Source organism: Vicugna pacos, chromosome 1 (genome assembly GCF_048564905.1).
Source record: "Vicugna pacos chromosome 1, VicPac4, whole genome shotgun sequence".
Lineage (NCBI taxonomy): Eukaryota > Metazoa > Chordata > Mammalia > Artiodactyla > Camelidae > Vicugna > Vicugna pacos.
Genome location: NC_132987.1, coordinates 84914046 through 84934416, shown reverse-complemented (window position 1 = coordinate 84934416; position 20371 = coordinate 84914046). Strand labels below are relative to the sequence as shown.

Genomic DNA, 20371 nt, shown 5'->3' with positions numbered 1-20371 from the left:
AGTATCTGCTGGCCCTGTACTCTTGAACGTCCCATCCTCCAGAATGTACAAAATAAATGTCTGTGATATAAGGCCAAAATATCTATGGTATTTCATTACAGCAATCTGAGATATGATAATCACTACTTTAAAATAACCAGTGAGGCAATATTGGTATAATATTAAGATATTCAGACACCAGACAGAATGGAGTTTCTACATATCCTCTATTCCCTACTTAAATAGCAGTATAAAAATATTCTGAAAGTTTCCAACCTCAGTTTATATTTCCCTCCCAGTTTTGGGCAAAAGGACACAGGGCATGTGTTTTAAAGAATGAAGTATTGTGGACTTTAAAAAAATTATTTTTTCTTGGGAACCATGATTGACAGGTGATAGCCAATTAAAACCTCATTGCCTGATTTCAGTAAGGTTAATGGGAGGCATCTCTGATACTTTAAAAAAAATTAATTATCAAGGTAGACTAGCTTTTAGACCTTCTTTTTCAAAAAAATTTCATACACGAGATGTTCCTTATGAAGTAATGATGTAATGCTTACCTCTTCTGAAAAGGTAGTGAGACTTTTTAGAGCAATACCTAATAGCTGCATCATGATAACTCCCACAATTTGCAAGATAAAACAAGAAGTTTACTAAACATACAGTGAGTTCTTATTTTAGTCATGGTTGCTCAGGGTAAGAGAACTAGGAAGACCTATCTATATATGAACATCATGTATCTATCATCTCAAGACACTTATTATGAGATATTGATTCACAATTTCAGAGGCTAAGAGGCTCCATGAAGTGCCCTATGCCAGCTAGACACTGAGGACAGCAAGTGTCATACTTCAAAGGCCTAAGACAGGAGGGCCAAAGGTATAGATTCCTCCTAAGTATGAAGTCCTGAGAATCAGGATCACCAAGAGCAGCTGAAGATCACTGTCAACTAGTCAAGCAGAAACTGAATTCAACTTTCCTCTCCCTCACTGTTTCATTCAGACCTGCAGCAGAGTGAATGATGCCCGGATATACTAGGGAGAGTCAAATGCATTACTGAGTCCACCAATTCCATACTAACAACTTCTGGAAATATTCTCACATACACATCACAAAATAATGTTTAACCAGATATCAGAATGGCCCATGGCCCACCAAGTTGACACATAAATTAAACATTACATTACCCATAGCCACTTGGCACCTATACACATATCCCCAAACCATATTTTATCACCAAATAAAGAAAACCCCAAGGTTATATTCATGCTAGCATGATACAGCTATGTGTGTACAATTGAAATATGTAATCCCCTTCTGCAGATGAGGAGGTAAAATCCTTGAGTGATTTTTTACTCTTCTCCTTAATATCTGGTAACTTAAATACTATGATGTCAAATTAACAAAACTTACCTACTATAATGGTAAGTCAATACCTCTTATGTCACATGATAAGGGTATAAGGGTGGAAAGAAAACAAAGGTATTTGTTTGGTATTACATACACACACACACAAATGCATTCATGTCAAACTGAGAAAAAAATCTCTTGGCAGTTACAGTCCTCATATCTGTGACTGGTCATGTGGTTATGGTCAGTATTTTAACTAACTTCTTTTTCTTTCTGTATTCCTCTTGCCTTCAGCAAGCACCTGAGGTAAACATTGCTCTTTACCTGGTAGGGTAACCCAAAATTTCAATACTGAAGAGTCTAGTTCACTAGAATTACTGTCTGGATTGGTTTGTTGAAGTTTCCCATTGACCTTAATCATGGGAATGATAATTCTATGAGACAGTCCATGAGATCTTCTGTATTCCAAACATTCTTTTCCTTACCCCCTTTGTAAAGCAGTAGTTCAGTTTTCCCTTGGTTGTTTGCTTCAATCACCTCAGCCAACACAGTGACTCCCTTCTTTGTCAGATGATTCAAAGGAATGTAGAGTCAAAGGGACCAAGTGTCAGTCTACTTTCAGGTCAATGGAATCATTATTGTGTGTCCTGATTGAAGCATCCCTCCCTCTGGAAGTGAGACCACAAGGTCAGAACAGCATCAAATTATAGGAACAGGCAACAAATATTTTGCTAGTGGGGTATTAAAGGTAATGGTGCCACAGGTGCTACTCCAATTTCCACCCCTTTATTCCTGGACTCATGAGCCCTAGCTATGGGAGAAACAGTACCATGTATTAGAAGTTGGTTCAGAAACATTCAGCCTCCTGGAGATCCCTGCCCCAGTTCTGCAAGACATTGCCATTTAGTTCTGCTGTAACTGAGTCTTTAAGAGGCCATTCACCATTCTATCAAACTATATACTTCAGAATGGTGGGGAGAAGGGTAAGACGAGTGAATTTCACAGGCATGGGCACACTGCCACACTTATTTCACTGTGAAGTTCCTTGATCAGAACCAGTGTTGTTAGGAATACTGTGGACAGTGGATAAGGAATTGTGTAAGACTAAAGATACACATTTTAGCAGGAGCATTGATTGCCGGGAAGTCAATGTATCTAGTTGTATCTGTATCTGGAGTGAAGTGTCTACTCTAACATGATCAAAACACTTCCACTTCTATAATGAAAATTTTTCTGTGTAATTAAGCTGTCTCTAGGTACTGGTTGATCACTGCAATGAATGGTGCCCATATCAGGCACTCAATGTTGGTCTCTGATTTTGGCTGATTTGGGAACTCAGCTGTGGCCAGAGTCAAGCTGACCTTAGTAAGTGGAAATCCATGTTGAGTCTGTGCATCACCTCTATTCCTGCCACCATGGCCACTTGGTTTATGAGCCCATTGAATGGTCACAGAAGTTGTATGAGTAAGAGTGACTCATGTCCAGAGATTGGGTCATCTTAAGCACTTGATGATAAAATCCTTTTCTGCTGAGATCACTTTTTTGTTTAGCATTCACATGGGACAGAAATATCTTCATGTTATTTGCCCATTCAGAGAAATCTATTAATATAACTCTTCTCCAATTTCCTTGTCATGAATTTCCAGTCATATTCCTTCAATATCCCTAAACATCCAACCAAATCATTGGCCATAGCCAATGAATTGGTATATAAATACACTTCTGACCATTTCTCCTCCAAAATAAGGTGAAAAACCAGGTGCAATGCTCAAAGTTCTTCCCACTGGAAGGTTTTCACTCCACCACTGTCCTTCAGGAATGTCACAGAGAGGGGCTGTAGTGCTGTAGCTGTCTACTTTCTGATGGTGCCTATATACTAGGCAGAACCACCCAAAAATCAGTCCTCAGTCTTCTCTTCTCTGTCAACTAAAGATAAAGAACACCCTATGGGACCAAAGGTGCCGGCTGGGAGAGAGAAGCCTTGGCAGCAGAAGTAGAGACAAACAGCATTTTAACCTCTTCTTTATGTAACTTACTTGGGCCCTCAGGGCCTGTCCATGCTTGATCAAGTGTATGCTACCTCCATTTAATGAAGGCATGCTGCCCGCAAAACCAACGCTATGGTCAGTGGATCAGACAACACTGAGTTTGTCAAAGGCAGCTCTGGATTCATGGCAAATTGGTGGCCCATGGTCAAATATTTGTTTTTCACTAAGGTTCACCAGCAGGCCAATGACTCTTTCTCTAAAGTAGAGTAGTTATCCACAGAGGATGACAGTGCTTTGCTCCCAGCTTCTAAGGGCTGGCATTGTGATCCATCTTCAGAGGCATATTAAAGGGTCCAAGCATCTTCCACTGCAGCAAGCACCACTGGATGTGCTAGATGTGGCCCAAGTAGCAGAACAGCTTGCATAGCAGCCTAGACATGTTGAAAAGGCTTCTCTTGCTCTGAGTCAAACTCAAAACTAGCCTTGGTAAATGGGATGAAGTAACACATCCAAATAAGACTAATATTGCCTCTAAAATCCACAGAGGCATGTTATGTGTTGTGCCTCTCTTTTGGTTTCAGGAAGGGCCAGAGGAAACAATTTATACTTCACCTTAGAAGAGTCATCTGGCTATGTCCTATATCACTGGACACCTAGAAATTTCACTGAAGTAGAAGGCTCCTAAATTTTTATCAAATTTGTTTTTCACCTCTGTCCTGTAAATATCTTACCAATAAGTATTACTTTTTGCTAAGACTAACCAGCATAATGTCATTAATGTAATAAACTACTGTGATGTATCATAACATTTACAAATTATATATCTGATAAAAGACTTGTATTCAGGATGTATGAAGCACTCTCAAAACTCCCAACAACAACCACACACACACACACACACAAAAGCAAACAAATAACCTAATTAAAAACTGGGCAAAATGTTTGCACAAACACTTCACCAGAAAAGATATACAGATGTCAAAGAAGGACACAAAAAGATGCACTATATAATTAATTACTAGGGAAATGCAAACAAAAGCACAGTGAGATATTACCTATTAAAATGACTAAAATTGAAAAGACTCTTCATATTGGAAGCAGCAACACAGGCCTTTGTTCTTACAAATAGGCAACCAAATAAATTAGGAGGTAATCACACAAAATTGAAGAGGACAGTAAATTTAAGTCAGGTTTTGATTATGTTGAAGCTACCTCTGCACATCACACTCTCTGCTATGCTCTTCTGTGCACTTTTTACAGGAACTCTTCTATGTTACTCTTCTCTATTTTGTCTTTCACCAGCAAAATTGTAAGGAAGCAAGATAACTGATTAATCAGTCTACCAGAATGATGCTGCTTGCTTTCCTCTTGTCTAGCCAAGGAAGTCTCAAGTGGAGGTTATTTTTTGTTGTTGTTGTTCAGATATAAAAATACCACAAATAAATAAAGTTTTATTATTCTGAATGAATGTTCATTGACAACTTTGTATGTTGTGTACAAAGGGCAGATCTGAATATGTTACTACCATGTTCAGAATCCCTCAATAGTTTTCCTCTAAATTGGGGTAAACAACAAACTCCCTGACCTAGCCTCCAGTTGCTGTGCTACCACATACACAGGCCTCCCTGTCCTCGTCTGGCTCCTCCTGGTTCTCTCTTTGCAAGCCACACTTACCATGTACTTTTCCAGCGACCTAGTCTCTCTGATGGCATAGGTCTGGAATAGGAGCTACAGTTTACTTGGGAAAAACAACTTTCCTGGGGTTGGCTCTTAAAGGGAATCTAGAACCTTGACCTCTTTAGAATCGTGTCATTAGCTGAGACAAGAGCATAATCATCAAAGCACTCAGAGTATCAAAGTTTAGAGATACACTGAAATTTGCATAAACATGTCAGAAGTGTCATCTATGGTGAAGGTAGTGGCAAAAATGCAATTTCAACTGTTAAAACTACAATTGTCTACAATGACTACTGTGTATGATTTCAGAGTTGTAAAGCCCTGTGGAACAACCTGGATTTCTCATAAATGTCCAAGTCCACAACGCCCAGGAGAACAGCATAGCATTGTCCTCAAGGGAGCCCATGGGTGCTCTCAGGGGAATTTTAGTTCTTCACTCCTTCCTCTTCTGGCAAAAGTACACAGTTGTACAATCAGTTGAGTCTTCTGTTCAAACAAATTTATATAAACAACAATTTCTTGAGCTTGGATAGTGAAGTCTTCAAAATGAACCAGTGTGCAAAATATTGCTGCCTGAGTTACTGTCATTCCAGTGCTGTTGTATTTTCTATTGCAGAAGGCTGAACACTGAAGGGATCTCAACAATTTAACAGATATTGGTGAGACAGAATGAGTTCTATAAAATTCAGTATTTTTCATAAAAAGTTAAAATGTTAAATTTATAATAATTTTGATTTGGTTTACAAGATGTCAAAATAGCCAGCTGAAAATGGAAAGCATATAGTGAATAATCTGTATATATTATTTTTGTGAGTATTATCTGGGTAGGCAAAATAGCTCTAAGACTACACTGTACCCTTTAATGATATACAATTATACAGTCAAAATGATCATAATGACTCCATAGGATAAATTCTACTAAACAAGAACATTAAACAAATTAAAAATGAGATAGAGATTTAGGTCATAATGTTTTATATGTAAGAAATCTTTCTAATAATTCTGTTCAAAATATTTATTCTATTAAATTAACCACACTCTAATTATATGTTAAGTTAAATCACTTAAATAGTAACCTCTCAATCCTTCCACCCACTTTTGAACATAGTTTCATTGGAAATGAAAAATAATTTATCTGACATACAATTTAACAAATATATATATATATATATATACAGAAAATGTTTCCCCAGTGCTCTTCTCAGCTTTTTGACTTAAAAAGTACCCACACATCAAATCAAAATTTTTGATTATTATTTATTTGGGATTGCGTGGAAGGGAACCCAGGCTAATAAATATATATTTAACAACCACAGCTATTGGCATTGGTTATTTATATTCCTGTATTAAATTCTAGTTTTTGGCTCAATTTTATTCTCCTATAAAACTGGTGAAAAAGCCAAAGTTCTAAAGGAAACCCAGTGAGAGTAGTAGAAAAAGTCAGCTCCATTTACAGTAATACAAAGATTCTAGGAGGTGGTAATATATTTATTAACAATACAAATTTATAAAGTAAAATTTAAATGAAAGTCTCTATTCCATAAATTCCATAGGAAAATAAGCTTGGGATTTTGAATAAAACAAAAAGAAAGGTTTCCCAGTGGTGACAACTTTAAAGGAAAGACAGAGTTAAGACAAATATTTATGCCCCACCCTTAGCCTTTCCCCTAATTTCACGTTCAGCCTTTCTCTAATACTTTCTGCCTCTTTATTGCCTTGTCTTTCCTATACTTATCAAACTATGTCCCTCCTTCCCTTCCTGCTTCTTGTTTTTTTTCAGCTATCCAAATTTGTCATTCCACTTTCTATCCTCTATCCTCTCAATGTCCTCCTCCTTCTCTTTTGAAAACTTTCAAGTCATTGTTCTACAAGACAAGAAATTCATATTTGTTCTCCACATCTTAATCTATTTCATTCTTCTCACTGCTGTGCCACTTCTTTCCTACTTCTTTCTCACTATTCTCTGACCTCAACTCTATCATAAAATGGAAACTGCTCTCACTAAAGCCATTAAAAAATGTCTTAATCCCCACACTCAGTGATATTTGTTTGCTCTTTAATATTTCAATTATTTCACTTTTGGCACTGTACCCTCCTTTGTCCTTTAGCATTTCCTCTCTTTAAGTTCACAACATTCAGCTTTCCAATTCCTTACTGCTTCTCTGATCACTCTGCTCAGTAGTGTTTTCGCTCCCTTTTGTGAGTGAGAGCTCTTGGTTGCAAGACAAGAAGAGTTAACTGAATGAAAATTGGCTCTAATAAATAAATGCTAGGGAAGCTGGAAAAATCTACTGGAGAAATGGGCAGGAAGGCAAATAAAGAAGTTAACAGTTAACACCTAAAATCATGTTTCAACTCTAGTTCAGTTGCATTGCTGCTGAACTTGACTGTCACAACTCATGCTGATAATGTCATTGTTGTGGGTGTAGAATGCATTTTCTGAGGTCACGATATTGCTCCCTTGGTTGACTTTGAACCAAAAATCTCTTCTGTCCACATTTCATCTCCCCTTAATGTATTCTAAATCCAGTGTAGATGAGTTTTAGTGGCTAACTGGAGATCTAGTTCCCTTACTTTATGTGCAAGGAGAAAATCAGTTTCTAGAACTTTTGGCTTCTAGAGTGAACGGGAGCTTTGGTCAACATGAAGACTTATGTTGTAGAAAAGATGATCAGGGTTATCCATCTAATAAATAATGCATATTCATTTTTTAATCTCTTTGATATAATTTTATCACTTTTATTTTCATGCCTTCTTTCAACTTTATTTATACTGTTCACTGGGTAAGACATACATACAATACTTCAGCCGCCTCAATGACTTCCAAGTCTTTATTAAGCACCTGTTAATAATATTGCTAAGTTTATGTCACATGGATATTCAGAGGTTGTAAGTTCTTTTTCCATTTACTGCATTGTATTTCAGAAGCCATCTATTAAGGATATGAAAACAAAAAATGCAACAGAGCTGACAGAGTTTGTTCTCACAGGACTTACGTATCAACCAGGGTGGCAAATCCCCCTGTTCCTGATGTTCTTGATGATATACCTCACCACCATCGTGGGAAACCTTGGTCTGATTGCTCTCATCTGCAATGACCCTCAACTTCACATCCCCATGTACTTATTTCTTGGGAACCTGGCTTTTGTGGATACTTGGTTATCAACCACAGTGACCCCCAAGATGCTAGTCAACTTCTTTGCTAAGAGCACACTGATATCACTCTCTGAATGCAAGATACAATTTTTTTCCTTTGCGATCTGTGTAACCACAGAATGTTTTTTGCTGGCCACAATGGCATATGATCGCTACATGGCCATATGTAAACCATTACTTTATCCAATGATTATGACCAACAGACTATGCATCCAGCTGTTAGCTTTGTCATTTTTAGGTGGCCTTTTTCATGCCATACTTCATAATGCTTTTTTATTCAGATTGACCTTTTGCGATGCCAACACAGTTCATCACTTTTACTGTGACATTGTACCATTGCTTAAGATTTCCTGTACTGACCCTTCCATTAATTTCCTGATGGTATTCATTTTTGCTGGGTTAATACAGGTATTCACCATTCTCATTGTTCTTGTCTCTTATACACTAGTTCTCTTTACAATCTTTAAAAGAAAGTCTGTACAAGGCATAAAGAAAACCTTCTCCACCTGTGGAGCCCACCTCTTATCTGTCTCTCTATACTATGGCCCACTTCTCTTCATGTATGTGCTCCCTGGATCTGTACAAGAAAATAATCAAGATATGATGGACTCTCTCTTTTACACTGTCATAATTCCTTTCTTAAATCCAATTATTTACAGTTTGAGAAATAAGAAAGTCATAGATTCACTTACAAAGATGTTAAAGAGAAATGCTTAGATATACTAACATGTGCTCTCTTTTCATTAAAACAACAAAAATTGTACAGATTAGATGTTGCTATGTGTTGATTATTGTTTACAGGTTTTGCACTTACAGCTGTCCTATTATTTTAATGATTTAAGATGTTAGTATCTACTAAATTCCTTAAAACATTTGTGTATTTAACTTTTTATATCATACCAAAATAGAGGAGGAAACAGGAATGAAAACATTTACAAGCTTGTATGTTGTTCAATGTGGCTTTATAAATGTGTTAAGTACTAAAATAATGCAGTTTCTCTAAACAGGACTTGTTTATAACGTGTTTTATACTTATGCAGCCATATAGCCTAGAGACTCATATTTCATTTAACTCCGCACGGAGGCAGATTTTTATCTGAGAGAGCAAAGGCAAATCCCAGGAATTCTGCTAGCCATCAAAAGGCCTTACATTCCACATTATTTGGGATATGATAAATTTTACTACCTGAGGAGATGAACTCCATGCCACACAAAGAAATAAACAGAAATGGGAAAGCAATGATTTTTTAAATGACATGAGAGTTAAGACAGTGAAGATGGATCTATACTGTTTAAGAGATGCTCGTGGCTTACTCTCTTCTTAGGGAAAGGCAAAGAGGTGTGTTCCCTCTCACTGTCCAAGGTGGTTCTAAGGTTATTTCTAGCTGTGTTTGTATGTTGTAGGTCAGTCTGAAAAACTTCATAAATTCAGAAAGCTAACAGATTGGATTGAAGATTTAAGCTACATAGGCACAGAGAAGATGAAAAGTGGCAGAACAGGTAGAAAATGGTCAATCATCTTAGAATTTTTTAAAAATGAAGCTAGTGAGATAAAGAAATCAGTAATATGTAACGGTTATTGGAATGCATGGTTGACAACGAGGAGCTTTAAATGCATATTATCAACATTCAAATACTGTTAGGTTGATATGATGTCTTGGTGCTCAATGTGTGGCTGGGAAGAACATGAAAATGAACAAGAGTTTGTATGCTTGTGATCCAAAGTACTTAAGTGTTCATTTTCATCCCACCCCATATTCTAGAAACAATGAGTGATTCATTTTGAGGTCCACTCCTTTTCTTCCTCTCACCAATGATTCTACATATATTATTACTCTTACCACTGGGACCCTCAACCTCCTAACTACCTACCTCTATGATTTACAACATCTTGTGATTCTTACTTCCCAACACAGCTGCCAGAGTATTCTTTGTTAAAAAAACAAAAATAAACAAACAACCCCCCCAAACCTCAGGTAAAATCAAATCACTCTTAAACAATTTTTAATGGACTATCAATGTTACTGTGTTATGTAGATATACGATATATATACCTAGATCTGTATACATACTTAAGTATATATTTATTTGTTCATTTCTATGTGCAGATTACACGAAATATATCTACATCTATAACTATATTTCTATCTATCTCTATCTCTACCTTCTTTACCCTACATTTCTTCATTCTGGGATAATACAAGGTACTTTCAAATAAATAGTGTTTTAACTCTGAAGTCTCTTCCTTCACATTTCTCCTAATAAACTCTGTGTCATATTCAAAATGAGTTACTGAAAGCATGTGGGGCACACCTCACTCCTCATGATCATCCTTTTGCTCATAAAGGTCTCTGCACAGAGAATCTGTCCCTCGCTCCCAACAAATGTCCCATATCCATTTTACAATTGAAATGATGTATTGTCTTCAAGGTCCGTCTTATATGTTAGAACTTCAATTATGCATTTCCAGATTACCCAAAAAGGATTGGAATGTACACTCATTTGAAACCTTGTTAGTTTATTCTTCTTAGATTACACTTGGACTTGTATAATACTTACTCTACAAACTCTTTTAGATTACAATTTAGAAGTCCTAGTAATTTTTCTATTCCTGTCAATTATCTAAATTTTTCTAGTTCATTTATTGTTATGACCTAAAATCTAGGTTGATAAGCTATAAAAGCTACTAGGGTGTCTTTATTCTGCACACTATGTAATTAAATGGCTTTTTCTCTGAATGATAAGGTTGACCTCAAGTTCTGAGCGTATGAGTGTGGTTTGTTGCTGTCAAGACTTACTCAAGGTTAGGTGACTATAGAGCAGACAGTGAGGGCCTCTCAGACACTCAGAATCAGTCTATAGCCTGCTCTTTTTCATACGTGATTCCTCTGTTCTGATTTGTCCTTCAGTATAATCCTCTTTATGCCTTCTAGAAATTCACCATCCCTAGTCCATTGATGTGGTCCCATTCTCATTTCTGCCATCAATTTATTATTCATTTTGTACACTATTCATGTCAGTTTAGTCCAGGTTGGGAAAGAGGAAAAATGTCTCTTTGTATCTGTGCAAAGCCCACATTTCAGATGAGATAAATTCTGCCTATTCCTTTAAAAAGAAACTATGAAAATACAAATGTATTATTTAATGGATACATAGATGTAAAGGCTAATATCAGAATATTGCATTTACACAGTTGTCTGGAACATTGGAATTGTTGGATTAAATCATCCCATAGAAATACAAATAATATACCTGACACACTATTTCTTAAGATGATGTATTCTTTTTCTTAACATGGAGATTTAAAAAAAACTTCATAGTTCCTATTTCTTTAAATATATATGTATACATTTTTTCCTCACCACTCTATAATACTTCCTGCTGTTCAGAGATTGTTGACAAATTTGTCTAAGATTGTGTTCAAAGAAATAACATAATTAGGGTTAGGAGAAAACAAATGCCAAAAAACTAGAACAGTATTTCCCAAATTCTGATTTGTACAATACCATGGCAAAATCTTTGTCTATATATGTATTAGATACATATTTGCTATATGTCAAAATCTCTCTGGCAGAGGCTTTCTTTTGCTATTTTTGTCCTAAAATTGTAATTCTCAAACATAAGTGGACATCAGGATCACTGGAGAGCTTGTAAAATCATATATTGATAACTTCATCTTTAGAGTTTCTGATGCAGCAATGTTGGTGCTGTTGTGTCGGGACCACACTTAAAGAACTAACATTCTAAAATAATCAGTGAAACTAATTTCTATAATATCAAGATATTTACAGACCATCAAATGGAGTTTTACACATACTCTGTCTCCTACTTAATCAGTGCTATGCAAATATTCTAAAGGCAGCCACCCTCTATTTTATCCTTTCCTCCATGTTTGGACAGCTTGGTATAGATTTCAATGGGACATCTGTTTCAAAGGATGAAGAACTGTACACATTTTTAAGATTTTTCTCTCGGGAACCATGATTGAAAATAATGATAGCCAATCAATATCATTCCCTTACTTAAGTGAGGCAAATGGATGGGACCTCAATTTACTTTTAAAATTGTCAAGCTGGATCAAATTTCTCAATGAAATTTCATATTACAGAGGTCCAAATGCTGTAATAAAGTGATGTTTTATTCTGAGAAGGTACCTTCTAAATGAGACTTATTTGAGGGAAATAGCAGTAGCAACATGTTTCTTGCTAGTTTTCAACATAAAGCAAGAAGCTCACTACATGTATAATGATTATTTGTACTAGTATAGGATTTTCCAGTCTAGCAAAACCAATATGATATATAGAGATTGATTGATTGATTGAAAAAATAAACCTATATCTATATACAGATTTTTATTATAAGGTATTGGCTCATACAGTTATGGAGGCTGAGAATCTGACCCCTGCAAGCAGGACACCTAGGACAGTAGGTGTCATAGTTAAAAGGCTTGGGACAGTAGAACCAGAGGTATATATCCCTGTCTGAGTCTGAAGTATTGAGAATCAAGAGTACCAAGGGTATGAGAAGAGCATGTCTACCAGTCAAGCAGAAAGCAAATCTGATCATCCACTGCCTCTCCTGTTCAGTTCAGCACCTCAGTACACTGAATGATGTCCACTCACATGGTAGAGAGCCATCTGATTTACTCAGTCTACCAATTCCATACTAATCACTTCTGGAAACACCCTCAAAGACATAGCCAGAAATAATGTTCTTCAAGAGAGCTCTGGATCAAGACGGTGGAGTAGGAGGATGTGTAGTTCACCTTCCCCAACAAACATCAAAAATATATCTACATGTAGACAATTCTCACAGAAAACCAACTGAAAATTCACTTAAGAGTTCATTTTTAACAAAAAAAGGAAGACTATTTAATGTAAAATATTATATATTATAAGTATATAATATGGTGATTCATAATTTTTAAAGGTTATACTCCAATTATAGTTATTATAAGATATTGACTATATTCCTTTTGTTGTACAATATGTCCATAGAGCTTCTTTTATACATAACATTTTGTATCTCTTAGTTCCTACCTCTATATTGCCCCTCCCCACTCCCCTCTTTACATGGTAATCACTAGTTTGTTCTCTATTTCTGCAAGTCAGTTTCTTTTCTGTCATAGTCACTAGTTTGTTGTATTTTTTAGATTCCATATATAAGTGATATCATATGATATTTTTCTTTCTCTGTCTGACCTATTTCACTTGGCATAATGCCCTCCAAGTCTACTCATGTTGTTGTAAATGGCATAATTTCATTCATTTTTATGGCTGAATAGTATTCCACTGTATAAACAAAACAAATCTTCTCTATCCATTCATCTGTTGATGAATACTTAGGTTGCTTCTATATCTTGGTTCCTGTAATGAATGCTACTATGAACACAGAAGTGTATGTACCTTTTAGAATTAGTGTTTTTATTTTCTTCGTATATATCCCCAGGAGTGGAACTGCTAGATTATATGCTATATATCCTGGGTATATATCATTGCTAGATGATATAGTTTTTTGAGAAACATCCACAGTGTTTTCCACAGTGGCTGCACTAGTATATAATAGTTCTCTTTTCTCAACATTCTAGCCAATATTTGTAATTTGTGGTTTTTTTGGTAATAGCCATTCTGACAGGTGTGAGGTGGTATTTAATTGTTTTTGATTTGCATTTATTTGATGATTTGATATTAAATGATACAATAGACTAGTTGGACTTAATTGCTATCCACATAATATTACGTACAAAAAAAGAGAATACACATTTTTCTCAAGCACACATGGAACATTATCTAGGTCAAAAACATGCTAGGTCAAAAAATAAGTCACAACAAATTTAAGAGACAGAAATTATTTCAAGCATCTTTTCTAACCACAACAGTGTGAAACTAGATATCAACCACAGAAAGAAAAATGGGGGAAAAATGAACACATGGATACTAAACAACATGCTACTAAAAACCCAATGGATCAAAAATCATGTCAAAGAGGAAAACAGAAAATACTTTGAGAAAAACAACAATGAAAATGCAACCTCACAGAATCTATGGGATGCAGCAAAAGCAGTTCTAAGAGGGAAACTCACAGCCATAGAGGCCTTTCTCAAGAAACAAGGAAAATCTCAAATATACAATGTAATCTGCCACCTAAAGGAATTAGAAAAAGAAGAACAAATAAAATCTAAACTCAGCAAAAAGAAGGATATAATAAAAATCAGGGAGGAAATAAAGCCAAATAGGGATAAAAATAACAATAAAAAAGATTAATAAGACCAAAGTCTGGCCCTTCCAAAAAGATAAACAAAACTGCCAAACCTCTAGCCAGGCTCACAAAGAAAAAAAGATAGAGGACACATATAAACAAAATAAGAAATGAAAGAAAAGAAATAATAACCAACAGTACATAATACAAAACATAAGAGAATACTATGAACAGCTCTACCAACAAATTGGACAACCTAGAAGAAATGAACAAATTTCTAGGAATACACAGTCTGCCAAAACTGAGTCAAGCATAAACAGATAATCTGAACAGACCAATCACTAGAAATGAAATATAACTGTAATAAAAACCAAATTCCCTTTACATAAAATTTCAGGGCTGAATGGCTTCACTAGAAATGCTGCCAAACATACAAAGAAGAACTTACACCGATTCTTTTCAAACTATTTCAAAAGACTGAAAAGGAAGGAACACTCCCAAATTCATTCTATGAAGCCACAATCACCCTTATACCAAAACCAGACAAAGTCACTATCAAAAAAGAAAATTATAAACAATAAATGGTGGAGAGGATGTGGAGAAAAAGGAACCCTCCAACTCTGTGGGTGAGAATGTAGTTTGGTGCAGCCATTACGGAAAACAGTGCAATTTCAACTGTTACAACTGGAACTATCTACAATGACTTTATGTTTATTATTTTAAAGTCAGTAATGCCCTGTGGGACAGCCTGGACTTCTCCTACATACTCAGATCTCCAATGCCCAGAAGAACAGCTTAGTTTTGTCCTAAAGGGAATTCTTGGGCACTATTAAGGGAATTTTAGTTTCTCACTTCTTCCTCTTCTGGCAAAAGCACACAGTTGTTCAACTGGTTGACTCTTGGTTTTGAAGCAAATGTACATAAGCAGCATTTTCCCGAACTTGGCAAATAAGGCCTTCAAAATGAATCAGTGTCTAAAGAATTTCTACCTGTGTTATTGCCATTCCTGTCCTATTGTATTTTTTCTACTTTAGAAAGCTTAACACTTTGAAGGAGTTTTTTCAATTTCTTACAAGATGGGTAAGAGAAAATATTTCTATACAATTTATTTTTCTTTATATATAAAGTTAAAATACTATGCAATTCATAATAATTTTAGGTTGGGTTTACAAGATGCCAATAAAGTCAGGTGATAAAGGAGAACAGTGAAGAATCTATGTATTTTAATGACTATATGCTAGATAAGTAAAATGGCTATAAGACTAAATTATCCCCTTTATCAATGTTTTATTATCTGTTATCATAATGAAAATGACTTACAAGTTTTGGTGAGCTGAACATTAAACAACTTAAACTGCATTTAAGTATCAGTCCACAATGATTTTCAGCTAAGAAATATCTCCTATTATTCTTAATGAAAGATCCATTCTATTTAATCAATCACATTCACATTTTAATGTAAGTCATTTTAATATTAATCCTTCCATCTTTCACACACTGCTGACAATTTATTTGAACATTTTATATACGTGTAGCAGGAAATATGCAGAAAATGTCTCTCCACTGCTCTTTCCAGCATTTCTGACTTAAGGACCTATACACATATTGAATTTAAGAATTTTCAATTACTTAAGTGATTTGGGATTGCATGGAAGGATGTCCATTCCAAATAAAAAAACATTTAACAATTGCAATTATTATCACTGGTTATTTCTGTAGACTGAATTAGGTTCCAGTATTTGGTTCAATTGGGATTGCATAGAAGAGAGCCATCCCTCCCCACCAAAAATTAACAACTGAAATTATTGTTGTTGGTTATTTGTATAGCCTGAATTAGTTTATAAAAATTTGGTTCAGTTTTATTCTGCTAAAAATAATCTGTTGGAGAAAAAATGCTGTCAACTAAAACCAGCAGGATTTCTAGAGAAATTCAGTTCTAACCACTGTAATAACAAAGATAAAGCAACTCAAATACGGAAAGAGTTTTCCAAGCAGTAACAGTATATTTATGAAAAGTACAAAGTTTCTAAGGTAAGATTTAAAATGAAAGAATTTTCACACAGATTCCATAGGAAAATAAATTTGAAACTTTGAATGAAAGAAAAAGAAAGGATTCCTAGCGTTGACAATATTTACTGAAAACCAGGATTAAGTTAAATGTTTCCTGCTGGATCTGAGCCTTTCCTTTCTTGCCCTCTTCAAACTTTTTCTGACAAACCCTTACTCCCCTTCTGTGGCTTGTCTTTCTTACTCCCATCCACCTACGTTTCTGTTATTTTCCGCTGATTTCTCTTCCTCCATCCTGTGACATTTTTACCCACCCAAATTTCTCTTTCTGCTTCTCCTTTCTCTTCTTGATGCCTTCCTCTCCTCTCCTCTTTTTTGAAAACATTTATTAAAATTATCTACAGAAAAAAAATATATCTGCCTATTTGACAACTGTTCTCCACAACTTGGATACACTATTTCATTTTCCTCACTGTTGTGCCATTTGTTTTCCATTCACTTTTTTTTTAAATTATTATTCCCTGGCCTCAGCTCTATCTCATAATGGAAATTGCTCTCACTAAAGCCACTAAAAAAAACCCTCTTGTTTTACATGCTGAAGGACATCTGTTCATTCCATGTCCTACTATAGCATTTACTTTAGCAACTGGTGATAGACATTTATTTGCCCTTCTTGAGTATCTTTCCTTCTTATGTTCGTAACACTTGTGTCTCCAGTTTCCCCTTCCTTCGCTCATTTTTCTGCTCAGTATTCTCTGCTGGTCTCTCCTTCTCTTTCACTGATGCCAGCCAGGGCTATTGTTTGTAATACTGTTTGCAATATTGTTTTTTGAATGGACATATTCTCTAATGTAGAAATGCTGGTGAAATTACAGGAATCAGCTGGGAAAATGGACAGCAACAGACGGAAGCAAGGCAGTCAGTCAACAGTCAAAAACACATCCCAACATTAGTTCCATGAGGGCTGCTGTCAATTCTATCTTGGATGCCACTGCTCATACTGAGAATGTCATTGGTGCTGGTGAAGGATACAGCTGCTGAAGACTTCCATTGCTGTCCTGGCTACCTTAGCAACCAAAATTCTTTCTTCTTCTTGCCCCTTTGTCACCTTCTCTCCAAATTCCAAATCTAGTGTGGGTGGATTTGATTTGCTAAACCTACATCAAGTCCCCTCACTCTAGGTGAAGGGGAGTGGAAAAGTCAATTACTGGCTCTTCTGACCTCTAGAATAGGTTGGTAGACTGCCTGCTACCAGATTATGTCATAGAAAAGAAGATCACATGAGGCTATCTAAAACATGACGTATATCCTCTAGAACAGCTTTATTTTCTCGAGTTTCATTTTTACCCTACTTCTCTTTTCCTTGTACACACTTTCCAATGGATAAGTTAAGTATGCCTTAAGCTACTTAAATGACTCCAAGTCATTACTTCTGTTAAGCTCGAATAAACTCATACCATAAAATATGTATCACCTAAATGTTAGAGGACACTATCTCCCCAAAATGGTCACTGCATCTGAGTTCTCAATCAATTCTTCATGAAAATCTACCCCGTCACCAAGTGACCCATCTATTCTTCACTTGCACTTCATATGTTTTTTAATCACTTGAGTAATTTAAAATGTAGGTCATTAGACTTCATTCTTAACCCACTAAATCAATTTCTACAGTAAAACCTCACTATCTATATTTTGTACAAAAATTTCCTCATAAAATTCTGCTGTGTAATCTGGCTTGAAATTCACTGGACAATGGTAACAGCTTCCTGATTACTATTCCTGACTTTAATTTTTCATTTCTGTAGCCTATATTCTATACTGTTATATATTTATTTAAAAAATTCTTAGAGTGCCACTCCTATCTCATAAGTTTTTAGTGCATGCTTCTTCATGAATAATGCTCAAGATCCTTCACATGACTTTAAATTTTTTATTACCCAGGCTCATCAAGCTTCTTTCTCCTGATCCTATAACCATGTTCCAGTGTAATTTTACTATTACACTCAATCCTATTCCTATAAATTAAGGACATATTTAGAATCTTTTGTTGTTCTAAACTGGTTCATTGCTTCACATCTTTTAATTTAAATAACTGCACTTATTTCTATTCAAACGAAATATTTCATCCATTATAAATGTAATAAAATTAAGAGGGAATTCTCATATGCATGATTTATTCAGACTCTCTTCCCCATATTTTCATGTTGTAAATTCTTTGTGACTTTTTTATTTACTCCATTTCATTTCAGATAACACCCAGTGAGGATATGGAAAAGGAAAATGCAACATTGTTGACAGAATTTATTCTCACAGGACTTACATATCAACCAGAGTGGCAAATTCCTCTGTTTCTGATGTTCTTGGTGGTATATCTCATCACCATTGTGGGGAACCTTGGTCTGATTGCCCTCATCTGCAATGACTTTCATCTTCACATCCCCATGTACTTCTTCCTTGGAAATTTGGCCTTTGTGGATGCTTGGATATCATCCACAGTGACCCCCCAGTTGCTGGTCAATTTCTTTGCCAAGAGCAAAATGTCTCTCACTGAATGCAAGATACAATTTTTTTCCTTTGCAATCAGTGTAACCACAGAATGTTTTTTGCTGGCAACAATGGCATATGATCGTTATGTGGCTATATGCAAACCATTACTTTATCCAGTGATTATGACCAATAGACTTTGCATCCGACTGTTAGTTTTGTCATTTTTAGGTGGTCTTTTTCATGCCATACTTCATAATGCTTTTTTATTCAGATTAACTTTCTGTAACTATAATATAATACATCACTTTTACTGTGACATTGTACCATTGTTTAAGATTTCCTGTACTGATCCTTCCATTAATTTTCTGATGGCTTTTATCTTCTCTGGGTCAATACAAGTGTTCACCATCCTTATTGTTCTTGTCTCTTATACACTTGTTCTCTTTACAGTCTTAAAAAAGAAGTCTGTACAAGGCATAAGGAAAGCCTTCTCCACCTGCGGAGCTCACCTCTTATCTGTCTTTTTATACTATGGGCCTCTTCTCTTCATGTATGTGCGCCCTGGATCTGCACAAGCAGATGATCAAGATATGATGGACTCTTTATTTTACATGGTCATAATTCCTTTGTTAAATCCAATTATCTACAGCTTGAGAAATAAGAAAGTCACAGATTCACTGGCAAAAATGTTTAAGAGAAATGTTTAGATATCATACTGATATGTCTCCTCCTTCATTAAATATCATAAAATTGTGCAGATTAGATGTTTCTGTATACTGATTCATGTTTGAAGTTTTTTGCATTTATAATTGCCCTAGAGGTTTTTTCAAAAATTTTTTGCAGTTATAATGTGTCAGTTTCTGGGGTACAGCATAATGTTTCAGTCATACAAATACATATATATATTTGTTTCCATATTCTTTTTCATTATAGGTTACTACAAGATATTGAATATAGTTTCCTGTGATATACAGAAGAAATTTGGTTTTTTTAGACCTATTTTATATATAGTAGTTAATATTAGCAATTCTAGAGCTCCCAATGTATCCCTTCCCATCCACTTTCCCCATGGTAACCATAGGTTTGTTTACTATGTGTGTGAGTCTGTTTCTGTTCTGTAGTCTTTTTTCTTTTTCTTTTTTTAGATTCCACACATGAATGATATCATATGCTATTTTTCTTTCTCTTTCTGGCTTATTTCACTTAGAAATGACAATCTCCACGTGCATCTGTGGTGCTGCAAATGGTATTATTTTATTCTTTTCTATGGCTGAGTAGTGTTCCATTGTATAAATATACCATAGCTTCTTTACCCAGGCTTCTGTCGATAGACATTTAGGTTGTTTCCATGTCTTGACTATTGTAAATAGTGCTGTTGTGAACACTGGGGTGCATGTGTCTTTTTGAATTATACTTTTCTCTGGATATATGCCCAGAAGTGGGGTCGCTAGATCATATGGTAAGTCTAATTTTAGTTTTTTGAGGAATCTCCATACTGTTTTCCATAATGGCTGCACCAAACTGCTGCA

General features: G+C 35.5%; 2 protein-coding genes and 1 long non-coding RNA gene across 3 annotated transcripts in view; 2 read left to right on the top strand and 1 right to left on the bottom strand.

Moving 5' to 3' along the window:
- Positions 1-20371, bottom strand: part of LOC140698068 (uncharacterized) — a 218045-nt gene that overhangs the window by 138830 nt on the left and 58844 nt on the right. The gene's annotated exons all lie outside the window — the stretch shown is intronic.
- On the top strand, positions 7917-8867 carry LOC102544146 (olfactory receptor 5H2-like). Its single transcript, XM_006208081.1, has one exon. The coding sequence runs from the start codon at positions 7938-7940 to the stop codon at positions 8865-8867; it is 930 nt and encodes a 309-aa protein (XP_006208143.1). The 5' UTR covers positions 7917-7937.
- LOC102536907 (olfactory receptor 5H2-like) lies at positions 18605-19549 on the top strand. Its single transcript, XM_006208064.2, has one exon. The coding sequence runs from the start codon at positions 18623-18625 to the stop codon at positions 19547-19549; it is 927 nt and encodes a 308-aa protein (XP_006208126.2). The 5' UTR covers positions 18605-18622.